The 19,039-nt window shown below is 39.4% G+C and overlaps 1 protein-coding gene across 6 annotated transcripts in view; it reads left to right on the forward strand.

Moving 5' to 3' along the window:
* Positions 1–19,039, forward strand: part of MYO16 (myosin XVI) — a 570,453-nt gene that overhangs the window by 242,542 nt on the left and 308,872 nt on the right. For 5 of the 6 annotated variants that reach the window (XM_036893691.2, XM_057494602.1, XM_036893690.2 and 2 more), the window contains exon 10: positions 15,483–15,633. In XM_036893691.2, the coding sequence (XP_036749586.2) occupies positions 15,483–15,633 (151 nt within the window). The remainder of the gene's footprint in view (positions 1–15,482; positions 15,634–19,039) is intronic. The other variant, XM_057494601.1, reaches the window with a different exon arrangement.

Raw genomic sequence — 19,039 nt, forward strand, 5'->3', positions numbered from 1 at the left:
CCCCCCTCCCCACTTGTTCATTTTTTATTTTGATTCCCTTGCCTGAGGAGTTGTGCTCAGAAAAAAATTGTTCATGCTTATGTTCAAGAGATTTTTGCCAGTGTTTTCTTCTAAGAATTTTATGGTTTCATGTCTTACATTCAAGTCTTTGATCCATTTTGAATTTACTTTGGTGTATGGAGCTAGACAGTAATCTAGTTTCATTCTTTTGCATGTAACTGGTAAGACAGTTGTTCTCATAAATTTACTACTGACCCCTAATGACCTAAACATTTTCAAAATCAGCACAGCTTCAGTAACTATTTTGCAATAAAATAGCATCTCTGGAGTTAAAGCCAAACCAGACTCTAGCCCTAGACTCCTCAGGGTCACTTGGAGCTTCGTGTTGCAAAGCCTTGATAAAGCTGCCGGTCAGTTCCCTGGGAAGTAATACGTAGGAAGGAATTCCATAGTCCAGTAGGGGGCACAGAGAAATGTCACAGAATATAGGGACTGTGTGAGATATCGAGAATTGATTAATAGGATTTCCAGTTTTAAACCCTTTCTTCTACCCAATAGCGAGCTGGACTTCCAAAGGTAGTTAAGAGCTAGACTTGCTGAGGTGAAGGTAGAGGGAGGGGGTAGGTGTTTCCATTTTTTATTCATTTTGTTTCTGTATTTGAAACAGCTTCAGACAAGGGAACTTATTACCTTTCAAGGCAGTTTATTCCCTCTACTTCCACACATGCACCATTCTTCTCCCTTCTCATCTTCCCTGTGGAGTGTGTGTGTGCACACAGGTGTGTATGTTCTGGTGCTTGCTCTGGTTTTAACTTAAGTTTTACCAAATTCTGCCAAATTTACTTACTAAAAATGTCTGAGAAATGCAGTCAGTTATCAATCTCCTTGACTTAAGGGATGATGGTAATATTTCATATAAATATCATTCATGAAATACCTATTCAGCAAAATAAGTACATGCTAGAGAGTCACTTCCGGCGAAATAACGCAACGTTCAGAAACTCCCTTTGTATATGCAGACAGCTGCTGGATTCAACATATTTTAATTTGAAGATTTTAAAAACTTTCTTTGCAGAAATCTGCTGAGAACTACTAAGATCAATATGAGATGTGTTAAAGCAATATAATTTCCAATCCCACCACAAGTGAAACATTGACATTTTTATTTGCTTTTTATGCAGAAGTAATATTTTACCAAAGTGGTTTTTAAATTCTTAACTATTTTTTATCACAAAAACTAGTCATTTTTGGAGGCTTTAAGATAGCCATTAATTTAAAACTCTCTAAGAACTGTTTCATTCAAAATTAATCTTTGAGTCATTATCTTATTTCTCAGATGCAGAAAAACCCATATTCCCTAAAGTAAGTAATCTATAAAGCTATGCTCCTGGAATCAAAATTGAGAATAGCTATTCAGTCCATGACTTTAACCAGCAAAATAACTGAGTGACATAGGCCATTTTTTCACATTTGTTTCTGTTCAGTTTTTTTCTTTGTTTGCCTAATACATCTCAATAGTCCATTTCACTTGTTCTCTAAAGTGCTGTGACATTGCTTTCATTATAAAGGACAATAATTGTCATCTTTGTTAGGCTTATTTTGTTACTTTCCTATTTCCATTTTGAGAAAAACTCCCATTCCTATAGGTGCATTTGCTCTGCATGAAATGCCTTTTATGTTTACAGAAACAAGTAAGTCTTGAGTAAATCAGTGGAGTTCAGAAATTGATTGCCTACTGGTGGTAGAGCCCTGTCTAATTTTCCACAGTCAGATTAAAGCTGTCTCTACTGCATTAATCTCAACTGTCCTTGCATAATAGCTATTGCATTTCATGCTTAGGGAGTCTGCCTCACCAAAAGCCTTCTTCTGTTTGTTTTTTTCTGTTTCTCATTGATAAATTTCTATCCCTAGTAATTTCTTTGTAATTAGCAATGTAGTATTTTCCTATTGAAGAAAATTTATAATGTGCAGGAAACATAGAATCATAAAAAAACTCACTCATTACTATCATCGGAAAATTGCACCAGAGAAATTAAAGATGCAAGGAAGACTTTATTCGAGGCCCTTAGAATAGTGGAGAGAAATTGAACTCAGTTCTGTGAAAAAAAGGCCAGAGAGCTTTTAAAGGTCGGGGTAAGCCGGCAGAAGGTTCTAGAAGGTACTAGCGGGAGGGTCGTCAGCCACCATTCGCTAAGTGGGGCCAGTGGAAGCTATCTAGGCCCCTCCCCTGTCTGTGGGGGTTTCTCATTCTTGATGATGATGACATTTCAGCACGATGGTCCCCACGTCCTGGACAATGACATTTCTGAGTTGTAGAAAATGGACATCTTAAAGGGGCGGAGTGAAAATTTTCGGTGGAAACTTCTCTAAAGTCGGTGCTCTAAGAAAAGGCAGGTCAGCAGTCTGGAGTTGCGGAGAAGCTACCTAACTTTTAGTTGAAAAGAGGGGAATATTAGCCCTTCTTCATCATTATCTGTCTTTTTGGTGAAATGACTGTCAGCTTGGAATGGTTTTTCTTACCCTTCATGGGTTTCTTCTTTATTGAATTGAGTTCTTACTTTCTCTATATAATTGTATCTTATTTTTTTAAAAATTAATCTTATAAAGATTTTGCCATGATTGATAAACATTCAGTGAGCATTAAAATAAATACCAATGATTTCTTTAAATGTATTCCTTTTTCTGGAAAAGTAGTGTTTTAATCCATTTATATTCCATAAATAGATAACCAGTGAATAGTTAAATATATAGTAGTTAACTCATGTGAATGCTGTGATTAATCATAATGATTATGGATAAAATGTGCTTCATTGTAAAAGTAAAATAGAAACCTAAAGAAAAAGTTTTTCATAGACATTTAAAACATGAATATATGCTGTCAGCCTAGGTACATGTTTTGCATTTTCTTGCAGAAAATATGTGTGTGACTAATATGTTGCTATTTGATCCAATTGTATTAGTCATTTTTCTTTTATTACATGAACAGGAGAGTAGAAGTAGCTTATATAATGTGTATTAGATGCTAGATTATATGGCCTATCATATTACTGAGTGTGACCATAATTCTTAAAGATGTAGGTGAAAAAGTATACGAAGAGAGTATGTAGTAGCATCCAAGAACTCCAGGCTTGACGGACACCTAGGTATCACCTAGTCTAACTCTTGGATTTGTCAAAGGTAAAGTTGTGGCCCCAAGAATTTGAAGGCCTCAGAAGGTCATGTAGCAGCCAACCTGAGGTAACAAAAATTTGGACTGTGGACGTGGACTCCTGGCCAGTCTCTTTCCACCTGTAGATCTCACAGAGCCTGCAATTAATACTCTGAGTAGATTTGAGATAGGGAGTGTTTTAGTAAATTCAGTGTTTCATCCTTTTTAAAAAATCCTTTATAATTGGTGATTTTACATATTTCATAAACTTGTCTTCCTGTTGCCAGCTGACCAATCACATCACTGCTTTATTAATCTCTTTGTACTCAAAATATTTGGCACATGCAGAATTTCTCTTTAAATTTTTTTAAACTTTCTGACAAAGCAGAAAAGAGAGATGATTGACATGCAGGGGGAGATCCATAAGGAAATATTTGATAGGTGTGTGAGTGGGTGATCACGTGTGGACAGTGACACGTGGTTAGGAGCACAAACTCTGGAGCTCCGGTCCCAGCCCCACATCCACCTCACTGCGTGGCCAGAGCAATCTCTTCTCCAGTCCGTCCCTAGCTTACTCATCTATAAAGTGGGCCTGAAAGCAGTGCGTACCTTATAATGCTGTAAAGCATAATAAAGCATTAGTATGTGTAGAGTTTAGAACAAAGATTGCTGTGCATTAAATTCCATATAATTATTAAAATGTTTTTCAGGTGGGTCACTCAAATTATAGAAAATACAGGGAAACCACAACCACCTTCAAGTATCTGAAAGTTCTCCCATTACAGAAGCATAGGGCACACGCCCTTGGGTGCTCCAGGAAGGGTGAATGCAAGTTAAAACAGGCAAGCATTGGTTCAAAGTTGTCCACGTAAGATATAGCCTCTTTGAAAATTATTAATACCTTATGACTTGGTGGTGTCAAGCAGACCTGGATATGAGATTTTATAAGCATTCTAAGCATTCCCTTTTTGTAGTGAATTTTTTAAATTAGCAAACATTCTGTTGCAAGAACCTGTGTGCCATGGGCCCTGAGCACCCTCCTCATTCTTGCACAGTTTGTCAGGCTACAGGGCATCTGCAGTTGGCCACACAGGCTGCGAGCCCCCTGGGGAGCCCACTACACTCCCTCCCGTGGGAGGGGCTCCACCTCCCTGCTGCTATGCACGTGTTTGCTACTTGCTCCAAAAGTTCTCCATTCTTGGCCGACTTCCTTCCTGCAACACAGCACACTGCCTGAGCAGGCATCCATTGGGGTCCACCTGTGTTGCCCCCTCCTGCCCGTGATGAGACGGGGGCATGGAGAGCTATGCAGACATGAAGCCCTTGATGCCGTTGCCTTGAGTCATAAAGTCCTCTGTTCTGATCCAGGAATCTCCCGTCTTCACACCTGCCCCTGAAATGTAAGTCAGCCAGTTAGCCTGTGAGCAAATCCCAGAGACTTCACAGATAAGGACGCATCCAGTAACACAGCCAGTTTTATTGCCTACTGATTAACGTAGTCATACTAAGCCCTTTATGGGCATTGTGTGGGAATCAGCCCCTTACTACAGGCCTTTTTTGTAGATTGGCTTCACAGAATGGTGCTATGTGTTGCCCAAGGTGGCAGGGCCAGGCATCAAACTTTATTTTCCCTAAGGCCTGGCCCAGTGCAACCCATTTTCTGTTATTTCTATTATTCACAGTTTCCTGCCCTTTATAGTTCAGTTGGAAGTCAGGGCAGAGATGGGCTGCAAAACAGTGAGACATTTTTGTTATGGAACGAATTCCTTCAAATTCTTCTCTTCCTCCCCTGTCAAAGTTAATCTGCAAAATGGTTTCTATATTTGAACAATCAGAAACTGGAGATTGAAATAAAATACATCTGTAATGGCATGAAAACATGCAATGCATCATAATAACCTAACAAATTATTTACAAGATTTTAATGCTGAAAACTACAAAATACTAAGAGAAATTAATGAAGATCAAAATAAATGAAGAAATACACTGTGCTTATGAATGACAAAATTCAAAACTGTTACTATATAAATTCTGCCCAAATTGATTTATCAATTGGGTGCAGTGCTAGTCAAAATTCCCAATAGGCATGTTTATAAAAATAGCCAAATAGATCTACAGTTTATATGAAAATGATAATGAGAAATCAAATAGCCAAAACAAAACAAATTTGGATGATTCCTAGTACTTGATTTCAAGTCTTACTGCGAAGGTGCATTAATCAAGGCAATGCAATCGTGATAAAGAATAGACTTTTGTATCAGTGGAACACAATGGAGAGTCCCAAAACAGCCACACACACAGTCAATTGATTTTTTAACAAAAGTAGCCAGATAATAGGATGGGGAAAGATGTTCTTTTCAAAAATGATGCTGGAACTTTCAGACAGCCATAAGAAAAAATGATGAGCTTCGACTCGCAGATGGCTTCATATACAAAGTGCCTCTCACAATGGGTCGTAGATCTAGATATAAAGTCCAAGACTGAAACTTCTAGAATAAAACCAACGAGAAAACCTTTTGACTTTGGGTTAAGAAAACAATTCTTAGGTAAGACAGAAAGAGCACAAACCATAAGAGAAAAAAAAAAGATCTTTGAAACAGACTGTTAAGAAAATGAAAAAAGGAGGTGGAGCCAACATGGCGGCGTGAGTAGGACAGTGGGAATCTCCTCCCAAAAACATATATACTTTTGAAAATACAACAAACACAACTAGCCCTAAAAGAGAGACCAGAAGACGCAGGACAGTGGCCAGACTGCAGCTACACCAGCGAGAACCCAGCGACTGGTGAAAGGGGTGAGATACAAGCCCCGGCCCTGCGGGACCCGAGCGCCCCTCCCCCCAGCTCCCGGCGGGAGAAGAGCAGGCAGAGCGGGAGGGAGACGGAGCCCAGGACTGCCGAGCACCCAGCCCCCGCCATCCGGGCCAGAGCGCAGACACAGTACAGGCCCAGGGGGCCCTGGATACTGGGGGAACAGGGAGTAAGACCTCTGAGCAGGTGCTGAAGCTGATGCCCCTGTGACAAAGAAAAGCGGGGGCTTTTTGAAAGTCTTAAAGGGGCAGGGACTTAACAGCTTGACGGAAACAACCCAGGTCACAGTACAGCAGCTGGAAATTACAGGGAAAACCGGGTACACTAACCCCCTGGGCAACAGCTCTGAGACCCCTCACGGAGGCAAACAGTCAAGCAGCCCCCCCATCCATTACCCCACCGGGCGCTGCAAAAGCAGAGAAGCAGCCTGAGACAAACTCCACCCACAGAAAGGGAAATTCCTCCCTTCCGGCCAGGCAAGACACAAAGACCCAGTCTACACGCAATTACCCAACACAAGCCACTAGGGGTCACAGTTGTCCCAGTAAAGAAAGGCCAGTAGCAAGTGAAAAGAGTCTTGGCCCTCCCAGCTGACAGACGAGTCAATAGCTACCACTGCACCTGTCAACATGAAAAGGCAAAAAAATCTGATCCAGACAAGACTAACCCAGACAGCTTCGGCATCTTCTACATCTTCCCCTGAGAAGGAACCTGGGGAGATAGATTTAACCAGTCTTCCTGAAAAAGAATTCAAAACAAAAGTCATAACCATGCTGATGGACTTGCAGAGAAATATGCAAGAACTAAGGAGGGAGAATACAGATATAAAACAAGCTCTGGAAGGACTTCAAAACAGTATGGACAAGAGACCATTAATGGACTAGAAAACAGAGAACAGGAATGCAGAGAAGCTGATGCAGAGAGAGATAAAAGGATCTCCAGGAATGAAAGAATTCTAAGAGAGCTGAGTGACCAATCGAGATGGAACGATATCCGCATTATAGGGGTACCAGAAGAAGAAGAATAGAGAAAAAGGGATAGAAAGTGTCTTTGAAGAAATAATTGCCGAAAACTTCCCCAAACTAGGGGAAGAAATGGCCTCTCAGACCACAGAGGTACACAGAACTCCCATGACAAGGGATCCAAGGAGGGCAACACCAAGACACATAATAATTAAAATGGCAAAGATCAATGACAAGGACAAAGTATTAAAGGCAGCCAGAGAGAAAAAAAAGGTTACCTACAAAGGAAAACCCATCAGGCTATCATCAGACTTCTCAACAGAAACCCTACAGGCCAGAAGAGAATGGCATGATATACTTAATGCAATGAAACAGAAGGGCCTCGAACCAAGGATACTGTATCCAGCACGAATATCATTTAAATATGAAGGAGGGATTAAACAATTCCCAGAGAAGCAAAAGTTGAGGGAATTTGCCTCCCACAAACCACCTCTACACGGCATCCTACAGGGACTGCTCTAGATGGGAGCACTCCTAAAAAGAGCACAGAACAAAACACCCAACATATGAAGAAGGGAGGAGGAGGAATAAGAAGGGAGAGAAATAAAGAATCATCAGACCGTGTTTATAATAGCTCAATAAGCAAGTTGAGTTAGACAGTAAGATAGTAAAGTGGCTAACCTTGAACCTTTGGTAACCACAAACTTAAAGCCTGCAATGGCAATAAATTCATGCCTTTCAATAATCACCCTAAATGTAAATGGACGGAATGCACCAATCAAAAGACACAGAGTAATAGAATGGATAAAAAAGCAAGATCCATCCATATGCTGCTTACAAGAGACTCACCTCAAACCCAAAGACATGCACAGACTTAAAGTCAAGGGATGGAAAAAGATATTTCAAGCAAACAACAGAGAGAAGAAAGCAGGTGTTGCGATTCTGGTATCAGACAAAACAGACTTCAAAATAAAGAAAGTAACAAAAGACAAAGAAGGACATTACATAATGACAAAGGGCTCAGTCCATCAAGAGGATATAACCATTATAAATATATATGCACCCAATACAGGAGCACCAACATACCTGAAACAAATATTAACAGAACTAAAGGAGGAAATAGAATGCAATGCATTCATCCTAGGAGACTTCAACACACCACTCACTCCAAAGGACAGATCCACCAGACAGAAAATAAGTAAGGACACAGAGGCACTGAACAACACACTAGAGCAGATGGACCTAATAGACATCTATAGAACTCTACATCCAAAAGCAACAGGATACACATTCTTCTCAAGTGCACATGGAACATTCTCCAGAATAGACCACATACTAGGCCACAAAAAGAGCCTCAGTAAATTCCAAAAGATTGAAATCCTACCAACCAACTTTTCAGACCACAAAGGCATTAAACTAGAAATAAACTGTTCAAAGAAAGCAAAAAGGCTCACAAACACATGGAGGCTTAACAACACGCTCCTAAATAATCAATGGATCAATGACCAAATCAAAATGGAGATCCAGCAATATATGGAAACAAACGACAACAACAACACAAAGCCCCAACTTCTGTGGGATGTAGCAGAAGCAGTCTAAAGAGGAAAGTATATAGCAATCCAGGCATATTTAAAGAAGGAAGAACAATCCCAAATGAATGGTCTAATGTCACAATTATCAAAATTGGAAAAAGAAGAACAAATGAGGCCTAAGGTCAGCAGAAGGAGGGACATAATAAAGATCAGAGAAGAAATAAATAAAATTGAGAAGAATAAAACAATAGCAAAAATCAATGAAACCAAGAGCTGGTTCTTTGAGAAAATAAACAAAATAGATAAGCCTCTAGCCAGACTTATTAAGAGGAAAAGAGAGTCAACACAAATCAACAGTATCAGAAATGAGAAAGGAAAAATCATGATGGACCCCACAGAAATACAAAGAATTATCAGAGAATACTATGAAAACCTATATGCTAACAAGCTGGGAAACCTAGGAGAAATGGACAACTTCCTAGAAAAATACAACCTTCCAAGACTGACCCAGAAAGAAACAGAAAATCTAAACAGACCAATTACCAGCAACGAAATTGAAGCGGTAATCAAAAAACTACCAAAGAACAAAACCCCCAGGCCAGATGGATTTACCTCGGAATTTTATCAGACATACAGGGAAGACATAATACCCATTCTCCTTAAAGTTTTCCAAGAAATAGAAGAGGAGGGGATACTCCCAAACTCATTCTATGAAGCTAACATCACCCTAATACCAAAACCAGGCAAAGACACCACCAAAAAAGAAAACTACAGACCAATATCCCTGATGAACGTAGATGCAAAAATACTCACCAAAATATTAGCAAACCGAATTCAAAAATACATCAAAAGGATCATACACCATGACCAAGTGGGATTCATTCCAGGGATGCAAGGATGGTACAACATTCGAAAGTCCATCAACATCATCCACCACATCAACAAAAAGAAAGACAAAAACCACATGATAATCTCCATAGATGCTGAAAAAGCATTTGACAAGTTCCACATCCATTCATGTTAAAAACTCTCAGCAAAATGGGAACAGAGGGCAAGTACCTCAACATAATAAAGGCCATCTATGAAAAACCCACAGCCAACATTATATTGAACAGCGAGAAGCTGAAAGCATTTCCGCTGAGATCGGAACTAGACAGGGATGCCCACTCTCTCCACTGTTATTTAACATAGTACTGGAGTTCCTAGCCATGGCAATCAGACAAAACAAAAACATACAAGGAATCCAGATTGGTAAAGAAGAAGTTAAACTGTCACTATTTGCAGATGACATGATACTGTACATAAAAAACCCTAAAGACTCCACCCCAAAACTACTAGAACTGATATCGGAATACAGCAAAGTTGCAGGATACAAAATCAACACACAGACATCTGTAGCTTTCCTATACACTAACAATGAACCAACAGAAAGAGAAATCAGGAAAACAACTCCATTCACAATTGCATAAAAAAAAAAAAATACCTAGGAATAAACCTAACCAAAGAAGTGAAAGACTTATACTCTGAAAACTACAAGTCACTCTTAAAAGAAATTAAAGGGGACACTAACAGATGGAAACGCATCCCATGCTCATGGCTAGGAAGAATTAATATCGTCAAAATGGCCATCCTTCCCAAAGCAATATACAGATTTGATGCAATCCCTATGAAACTATCAGCAACATTCTTCAATGAACTGGAACAAATAATTCAAAAATTCATATGGAACCACCAAAGACCCCGAATAGCCAAAGCAATCCTGAGAAAGAAGAATAAAGTAGGGGGGATCTCACTCCCCAACTTCAAGCTCTATTATAAAGCCATAGTAATCAAGACAATTTGGTACTGGCACAAGAACAGAGCCACAGACCAATCCAACAGACTAGAGAATCCAGACATTAACCCAGACCTATATGGTCAATTAATATTTGATAAAGGAGCCATGGACATACAATGGAGAAATGACAGTCTCTTCAACAGATGGTGCTGGCAAAACTGGACAGCTACATGTAGGAGAATGAAACTGGACCATTGTCTAACCCCATATACAAAAGTAAACTCAAAATGGATCAAAGACCTGAATGTAAGTCACGAAACCAGTAAACTCTTGGAAAAAAACATAGGCGAAAACCTCTTAGACATAAACATGAGTGACCTCTTCTTGAACATATCTCCCCGGGCAAGGAAAACAGCAGTAAAAATGAACAAGTGGGACTATATTAAGCTGAAAAGCTTCTGTACAGCAAAAGACACCATCAATAGAACAAAAAGGAACCCTACAATATGGGAGAATATATTTGAAAATGACACATCCGATAAAGGCTTAATGTCCAGAATATATAAAGAGCTCACACACCTCAACAAACAAAAAACAAATAACCCAATTAAAAAATGGGCAGAGGAACTGATCAGATGGTTCTCCAAAAAAGAAATACAGATGGCCAACAGACACATGAAAAGATGCTCCACATCGCTACTTATCAGAGAAATGCAAATTAAAACTACAATGAGGTATCACCTCACACCAGTAAGGATGGCTGCCATCCAAAAGACAAACAACAACAAATGTTGGCGAGGCTGTGGAGAAAGGGGAACCCTCCTACACTGCTGGTGGGAATGTAAGTTAGTTCAACCATTGTGGAAAGCAGTATAGAGGTTCATCAAAATGCTCAAAACAGACATACCATTTGACCCAGGAATTGCACTCCTAGGAATTTACCCTAAGAATGCAGCAATCAAGTATGAGAAAGACCAATGCACCCCTATGTTTTTCGCAGCACTATTTACAATAGCCAAGAATTGGAAGCAACCTTAATGTCCATATATAGATGAATGGATAAAGAAGATGTGGTACATATACACAATGGAATACTACTCAGCCATAAGAAAAGGGCAAATCCTACCATTTGCAGCAACATGGATGGAGCTGGAGGGTATTATGCTCAGTGAAACAAGCCAAGCAGAGAAAGAGAAATACCAAAGGATTTCACTCATCTGTGGAATAAAGAACAAAGGAAAAACTGAAGGAACAAAACAGCAGCAGAATCACAGAAGTCAAGACTGAACTAACAGGTACCAAAGGGAAAGGGACTGGGGAGGATGGGTGGGTAGGGAGGGATAAGGGGGGGAGAAAAAGGGAGGTATTAAGATTAGCATTCATAGGGGGGTGGGAGAAAGGGGAGGGCTGTACAACACAGAGAAGACAAGTAGTGATTCTACAACAGTTTGCTATGCTGATGGACAGAGACTGTAAAGGAGTATATAGGGGGGACCTGGTATAGGGGAGAGCCTAGTAAACAAAGTATTCGTCATGTAAGTGTAGATTAATGATAAAAAAAAAAAAAGCAGTTCCTGTGTGGTGACCTCCAATGAGTTCTACACAATGATATAAAGGGCATATAAAAGTGTAGGCAAAGGGTCTGTTTGTGTTTATACAGAGGATCAAAGCCTAATTTGGCTACCCTGAAAATGAACTAAGATACGATATGAAAAAGAACTTCCAACATCAGCACTCTCGGGAAGACTCATGCCAGAAGATGATCCGCAAAAAAAACCCCAACAAAGATCCACGCACTGCCACAGCTGTAGATGCACTCATCCCACCAGTTCCTAGACTTGCCATGGGAATGAGGAAGGAGATATATAAGCTGGCCTGTGCAGACAGTAAAACAACAAATTTGACTGGATCTATACTGTTGGAACTCAACCAAGAATTAGGAGAAGTGCAAATTGTAGTGCTCCAAAATCTTACAACTATAGACTATTTACTGTTAAAAGAACATATGGGATGTGAACAGTCCCCAGGAATGGGTTGTTTTAATTTATCTGAATTCTCTCAGACTGTTCAAGTTCAGTTGGACAATATCCACCATATCATAGATAAGTTTTCACAAATGCCTAAGGTGCCTAACTGGTTTTCTTGGTTTCACTGGAGATGGCTGGTAATTACAGGTATGCTTTGGTTACATAACTGTACTCCTATTATGTTAATGTGTGCGCACAATTTAATTAGTAGTTTAAAACCTATCCATGCTGAAGTTACTCTACAAGAAGACATGTCAAAGAAGTAATCAATCTTCCCATGTTTTCTTCCGCCTGCTACTTCTATAGCTTTTCTTCTTCCTTCCTAATTACAACCCTTAAATAGAATTTCGTGCCACATGTCAAATTTACCGAGTATCATAATTCTTCCAAGTGGTAAAGACACCTCAAGACGAATGCTGGGCATAGAAGCCACAGGGCATAAATATGCAAAGAAGTAAAAAGCTAACCTTGTCAAACAATAAGGCTTCTCTCTCACTTACCAACTTCACATTTCCCTGTATGGCCCCGGAAGATGACTGGTTAGCCAGAGACGGGGAAGATTCCTCAAGGGAGGAACAACCTAAGACAGGCACAGTCACAGGGGGGTCATCAGGTGAGAAATTGGGGATCAACAGAGGTGAGGCTTAGAACCTCACCCCCCCTGTTCTGAGAGAAATCTTCTGCATACGTGGATGTTTTATTGCCCTGGTCTAGCTTGGATTAACACATAGTCTACAGGCACACACCTGATCATCTACATTTGCTCCCTTACAACACTAAACTATGTTTTCTACCTTTATCTTGTATCTACCTACCACTTCAGCATTTTATTAAAAATAATAATAATAAAGAGAGAAATGTGGTATCCACATATAAATCAAGTATAAAAATCAAATGAGTATTCATATTTGAACTGACTGTTTATAGTTCATAAGGCATGAACAAAACCGAAAGTTTCTGTGATGACTGCCCTTGTAGTGTTCACCATGTAACTTATTCACTATGTAAGAATTTGTTCTCCATGTGAGAACTTGTTCGTTATGCATCAGAAGATTGGAGACTGACGAAAATTAGGCTTGGGGTGGATTAATGATTGTGCATTGAGCATTGACTCCCCTATACAGAATTTTTTTGTTGTTAACAACCATTTGATCAATAAATATGAGAGAAGCCCTCACATACACAATATATATATATATATATATATATATACATATATATATATATAAACACACTTCCAATTGTAAAATAAATAAGTAACTGGGATGTAATGTATAGCATAAGGAATATATTCAAAATATTGTAACAACTTGGTATGGTGATAGCTGAATGGAGTCGTGAATGGAGCATCTATACACATTCCTGCACAGGTGCCTGTGTGGACACACACATTCCTAGAACGTGGACACACGTACCTAGAATTATCATGTATATAAATGTTGAATCACTGTCTTGTACACCTGAAACTAATGTAATATTGTGTGTCAACTACCCTTCAATAAAAAATAATTATCCAGGAAAAAAAAAATAATAATAAAGAAAATGAAGAAACAAGACAGACCAGGAGCAAATATGTGCCGCGTGTGGTAAAGTCCTGAGAAAGGACTTGCGTTGGGACTCTCCAGACTCAAAATATGATGACAAAGAACAGAACACAAAAGTCACCTGTTCTTTACCAGGGAAGAGATTTTTATGTCAAATAAGCATATGGAAATGCAAATTAAAGTCACAGTGACAAGCCATGGATACACCTACTAGGATGGATTAGAAAAAAAAAAAGTCAAATACAGGCAAAGATGAGAAGCAAGTTGAAACGTGACAGCTTGCTAGTGGGAACACCAGACAGGACAGCCGCCTCAGACACAGCTTGGAGTTTCTCCCAGTCAATGGTATTTAGCCAGGTAAAATGAATGCGTGTGTCCACACAGGCACCTGTGCAGGAATGTGTATAGATGCTCCATTCACGACTGACAAAATCTGGGTGAACCCAACTGTTTGGTGAATGGATAGTAGTGCATCCTACAGTGGAGTACTACTCAGCTGTAAATAAACTACGGATAGATGCAGTGGCTCCAATGAATCTCAGAAACATGTTAAGTAAATGAAGTCAGACACCAAAGGCTACATGCTCTGTGATCACTTTCAGGTGACATTTTAGCAAAGGCAAACCTACAGTAAAGGAAATAGTTATCAATGGTTGCAAGGGGCAGGATGCCAGGGGAGATAACTGACTCTGAAGGGCAGGTGCGGAGAGATACTTGGGAGAGATAACCATTCTGCATATTGCTTGTTATGTCGCAACCAATACATACACATACATGTATATACTTAACTAACTGTACATGAGTATTTGACAAAAATCACTTGACAAAATATTCAAGAGTGATTTTTACTGTATGTAAATAATACCTCAAGAAACCTGGATTGTTTTTAAAAGCAAAACAGTGCATTAATCTTTAATTATAACCACAACTACTATTGTAGAATACATGAAATAATTATGTTTATATATATAATATATATATATTGCACCTAATTAAATATGTTTGTATTTCTGCTTTGTATGGCAGCATTAGGGAAATGCATTTTTAGATCTTACTATAATAAAGTGTTGCAATGCAAATAAAACTTTTAGATGGTGTTTGTTTTTTATGAACATTACAAAATAATGGCTTTCTTTTGGCTATGATGACTGTAGAAGAACAAAAGAAAAGAAGTAGCTTCTATTTTATTTTCCTAGTTTGAGCTGTGAAGAAGTAATGACACTTCCTGTTTGTAGTCCTTAAACACAGCATTCCTCTCTAATTCTACTGTTATTATGGCCCACAATTCTGTATTTTAAATCCTATATGAACAATATTTTAATTTTGATTTTGCTTTCACTTGTTTGCAATTCATTTTCATATTTGCAAATCTTAGTTCTCAGTCCTGCATTTCAACCTTATCTTTTAAATTGCTTGATTTGCCTATGACAGTCATATATGCATTCATAAACATATTCTTCTTAAGTTGAAATGAGCATATTTTTATTTTAAAGATGGAATTGACTGAAATGTAGAGTGAATAGAAAAGTTTACAGATTTCCTAGTGATTTTTTTTTCCCTGCAGTGCTGAGAAACTTATCTAAGCAAAACAACTTATAATCCAGCTGTCCTTTTGTGATAATGCATGACTGATATGGCAATGTTAGAAAAAGCCTAATTGCAGTATTGATTATTTCCTGTAGCAGTCCCCTGGCGTTGCCAATTGCCAAGCAAGACAGTTTGTTGGAAAAAGACATTATGTTCAAAGATGCCCCAAAAGGTCTGTGCAAGCGACAATCTAAGGACAGCACCCCTGAAAATGCCACCATGAATGGCCCCACCAAACCCGAGCAGGTAATTCCCACCTTACTGAATATTTGCTAGTATGTGTCTTATTATGTCATGCTTTAAAATCAACTTTTCAAAAAGAAACAACCACTAATTTCCATTCATAGAAAAATGAATGAATGCAATGGTGAATATTTTGTTTAAAACTCCCATATATAAATGATTATGGTATTATACTGTCCATTAACAAATGTAGCTGCTATTATGTTTTACAAGAATTTGAACTATACAGTTTTGATTTATATACCAGGAATGTAAGCCCAGCCAATATGTTACTTCCTGAATATTTCCAGTTGCATCATTAGTCATCATTTTGATTATTATGTAGACTGTGTTTTTTGTTTCCTTCAAATATCCAAATATTTTACATAACAAAAAGAAAGAAAGACCCCTCACAAAGAGTCATTTATACCTAAAAAGTAGCTGTGGTGGTGTATCCTGTGGGATGCATGCACGCACCAGGGCCCAACTTCCGGGAGATCACTTTAATGAGTTGGGAGTAGAATTGAAGGTATTTTCCATTATTGTTCCCATAGAAATAAATGATTTTTATGTTTGTGTTTTATAAATGGCATAGTAATTTTATAAATGTCAGAGTAATCCATGAAAATGTTGTATTTCATTCTGATTTTGAATATTTTCAAGATATTTTAGCTACAGTTTCTAAAGACTCTTTTCCAAATTTAAGGTTAATTTCACTAATTTTTGTTATTTTAAAATAATGGATAATTTTTGTAATTTTGAAACACTTTTAAATTTTAGTAGATATATTTGTCAGCTTAGGTTGCCGTCGCAAAATACCGCAAACCGGGGGATTAAACCACAGACATTTCTCTCTCCCAGTTCTGGAGACCGGAAGTCTAAGCTCAGGGTGCCGGCAGCTAGGTTTCTGATGCAGGCCCCCTGGCTGGTTTGTAGATGGCCCCCGGCTTCCTGCACCCTCCCAGGAGAGAGGGAGAGACACAGAGCCAGCCAGCGAGCAGACTGGGGTCTCTTACAAGGACACTGAGCCCATGGGATCAGAGCTCCAATCTCACAGCATCGTTTCACCTTTATTGCCCCCCAGAGACCCTGTCTTCAGAGGGTCACTTAGCAGTTTGAGCCTCAACTTAGTAGTTTTGGCGAACACAGTTCAGTCCTGGTAGGAATAGGCAAATTGAATGTTAGATAAAATTTAAGGCAAAGTTTTTTCTCAACCATCATAAGTGTCCTATGAACTTCCCATAACCTTAAATGCAGATAACCAAGTGAAAGAGGTCAAGCTGAAAAGACCACCTACGGTTCAATTCCACTCTCTGGTGCTCTGGGAAAGGCAAAACTAGGGAGTGCAAAGAGATCAGTTGTTGCCAGGAGTTATGAGGGAGAAAGACTAGTCGGAGCAGAGGCTTTTTTTCAATCCCAGTGTAGTTGGTATAAACATTACATTGGTTTCCAGTATACAACACGGTGATTTGACAGTTACCCACATTAAGTGCTCACCCCGACCACTGTAGTTACTATCTGTCAACACAGGAAAAATGTTACAGAATTACTGTGTTCCCCATGCTGTACCTTCATCCCCTGGACCACAGATGTCTTTAGGGAAGTGATTAAAGAATTCTGTGTGATATTATAATGGTGTGGGTGTATGGAAGTACACATGCACCCAATACTATAAAATGTACAATACCAAGAATGAACTATAACGTAAACTATGGGCTCTGAATGATAAAGATATGTCAGTATAGGTTCATCAATTGTAAAACATGTTCCATCTGGTGGGGGATGTTGGTAATGGGGGGTACACATGTGTGGGGCCAGGGGTCTATGGGAAAGCTCCATAACTTCCTCTCATCTGTGAATCTCAAACTTCTCTGAAAAATAAAATCTTGAAAAAAGTGATAGGAAACTCTCACCATAATGTCAAGTCTGATCTTTGTAGAATGGCTTTTCTAATTTTAATGTAAACTCTTTATAATTGTATTCTTGGTATTAAACGTGGTTGTAATCATGTCCTGTTTATCTGGCAGTAAAGAGGACATGGCTATTATTCAGGCTATGCCCTTAACTATATAATGTTCCCCTGCACTGTCTGCTGTGTGCATCACGCCCCCACAGGTCCGTGGCCATGGTACACAGGTGCTTCTGTTCAGAGGAAGAACGCCATTAACCACCACGTTTCATAGGAGGGCTTTAGAAAAGGCTTGTCAAAGCAGTCACGTTCTGATGAACATTTTAAAGAGAAATACATAATGTAGAAAATTTTTAAAGAATTGGAACAAAACCCACATCTCTCCTTCCAGAATTTTATAAAATGTGGATCTTATCAAATGGCAACTATGTAAATGGATATTCAGGGCTTGATTTAAACTTTTTTTTTGGTTCTAATAATCACCAAAATTACCATTTACTTTTATAATATCTGAGAATGTGGAATTTTTCTTAAGTTGCTTAAAGATGTCGTGAACTCTGTTCTGTGTTTTGTATGTCTCTCCTTCTAGAGAGAGGAAGAGAGAGGGAGGTGTTCATAAAAACCTGGTCAGTGCCAGTAAGGGTGTTAACATTTTCACATACGTATGCCACCTCTGTTTTGCCTGTTGTTACCATTATTGGGCAGACATTGGAAGTTACATTACTCAGCCTGCAACTTTAATATAAAAACATCTAGAGACATGGCTTCCTTTTCCTTTCTTCCTGTTATCAGCTGCCACAGTGCTTTTGAAATAAGAATGCGTCCCTTTGACAACCTTACTTAGGCTGGATTCTCAAAGCTGTTTCCCTGATCGATCACTTTGGGATCCCAATCTGACACATGAGAGGAATTCTTCCCCGGATGTGCTCTAACACTCGATCATCCCCACCAGCAGGCTGGGGAGCCTGCTCATGTTTACTGTCAGCCTAGTACTGTCTCTCGCCCTGCGGCAGCCGTGCCCCATGGGTGGCCATCCTCAGCGACCCCAGAGAGATGTCTGCGGTGGCTCCCCCGGGCTACCTGGGTACATGTGGGATTTCCATTACTGCCCCTTATGCTTTTTCTAAATAGGCATGTGGAAATTTACATTGAGCTCATTAGAGGTGTAGTCATGAAAGATTTTATTATCTTAGTGTAAACCGTTTCTTCTGAAGAAGAAAAATCTTCCTCCATTTTTCTTCTTTTTATGACTTGTACTAAAGGCCCTGAAGTCAGAGAGGCTGGTGTGTGGAGCCCTGGAAGTAGCAGGAGGCCGCAGGGTCAGGGGCTGCTCCTCCATCTCCAGACCCATCCTCACCCGCATGCCAGAGGACGACTGACCTCCTCAGAGGGGACCTCTGAGGCCACCCAACCAAGTGCACTCTGCCTCTGCTCAGAGTCCCCTGTCACTTTCCTCCATGGTCCTCTTTGTACTTGTAGTCCCTTGTCGGTGTCCTTACTTCTCCCTGGTGACAGTAAATG

The sequence above is a fragment of the Manis pentadactyla genome, chromosome 17, assembly GCF_030020395.1.
Source record: "Manis pentadactyla isolate mManPen7 chromosome 17, mManPen7.hap1, whole genome shotgun sequence".
Lineage (NCBI taxonomy): Eukaryota > Metazoa > Chordata > Mammalia > Pholidota > Manidae > Manis > Manis pentadactyla.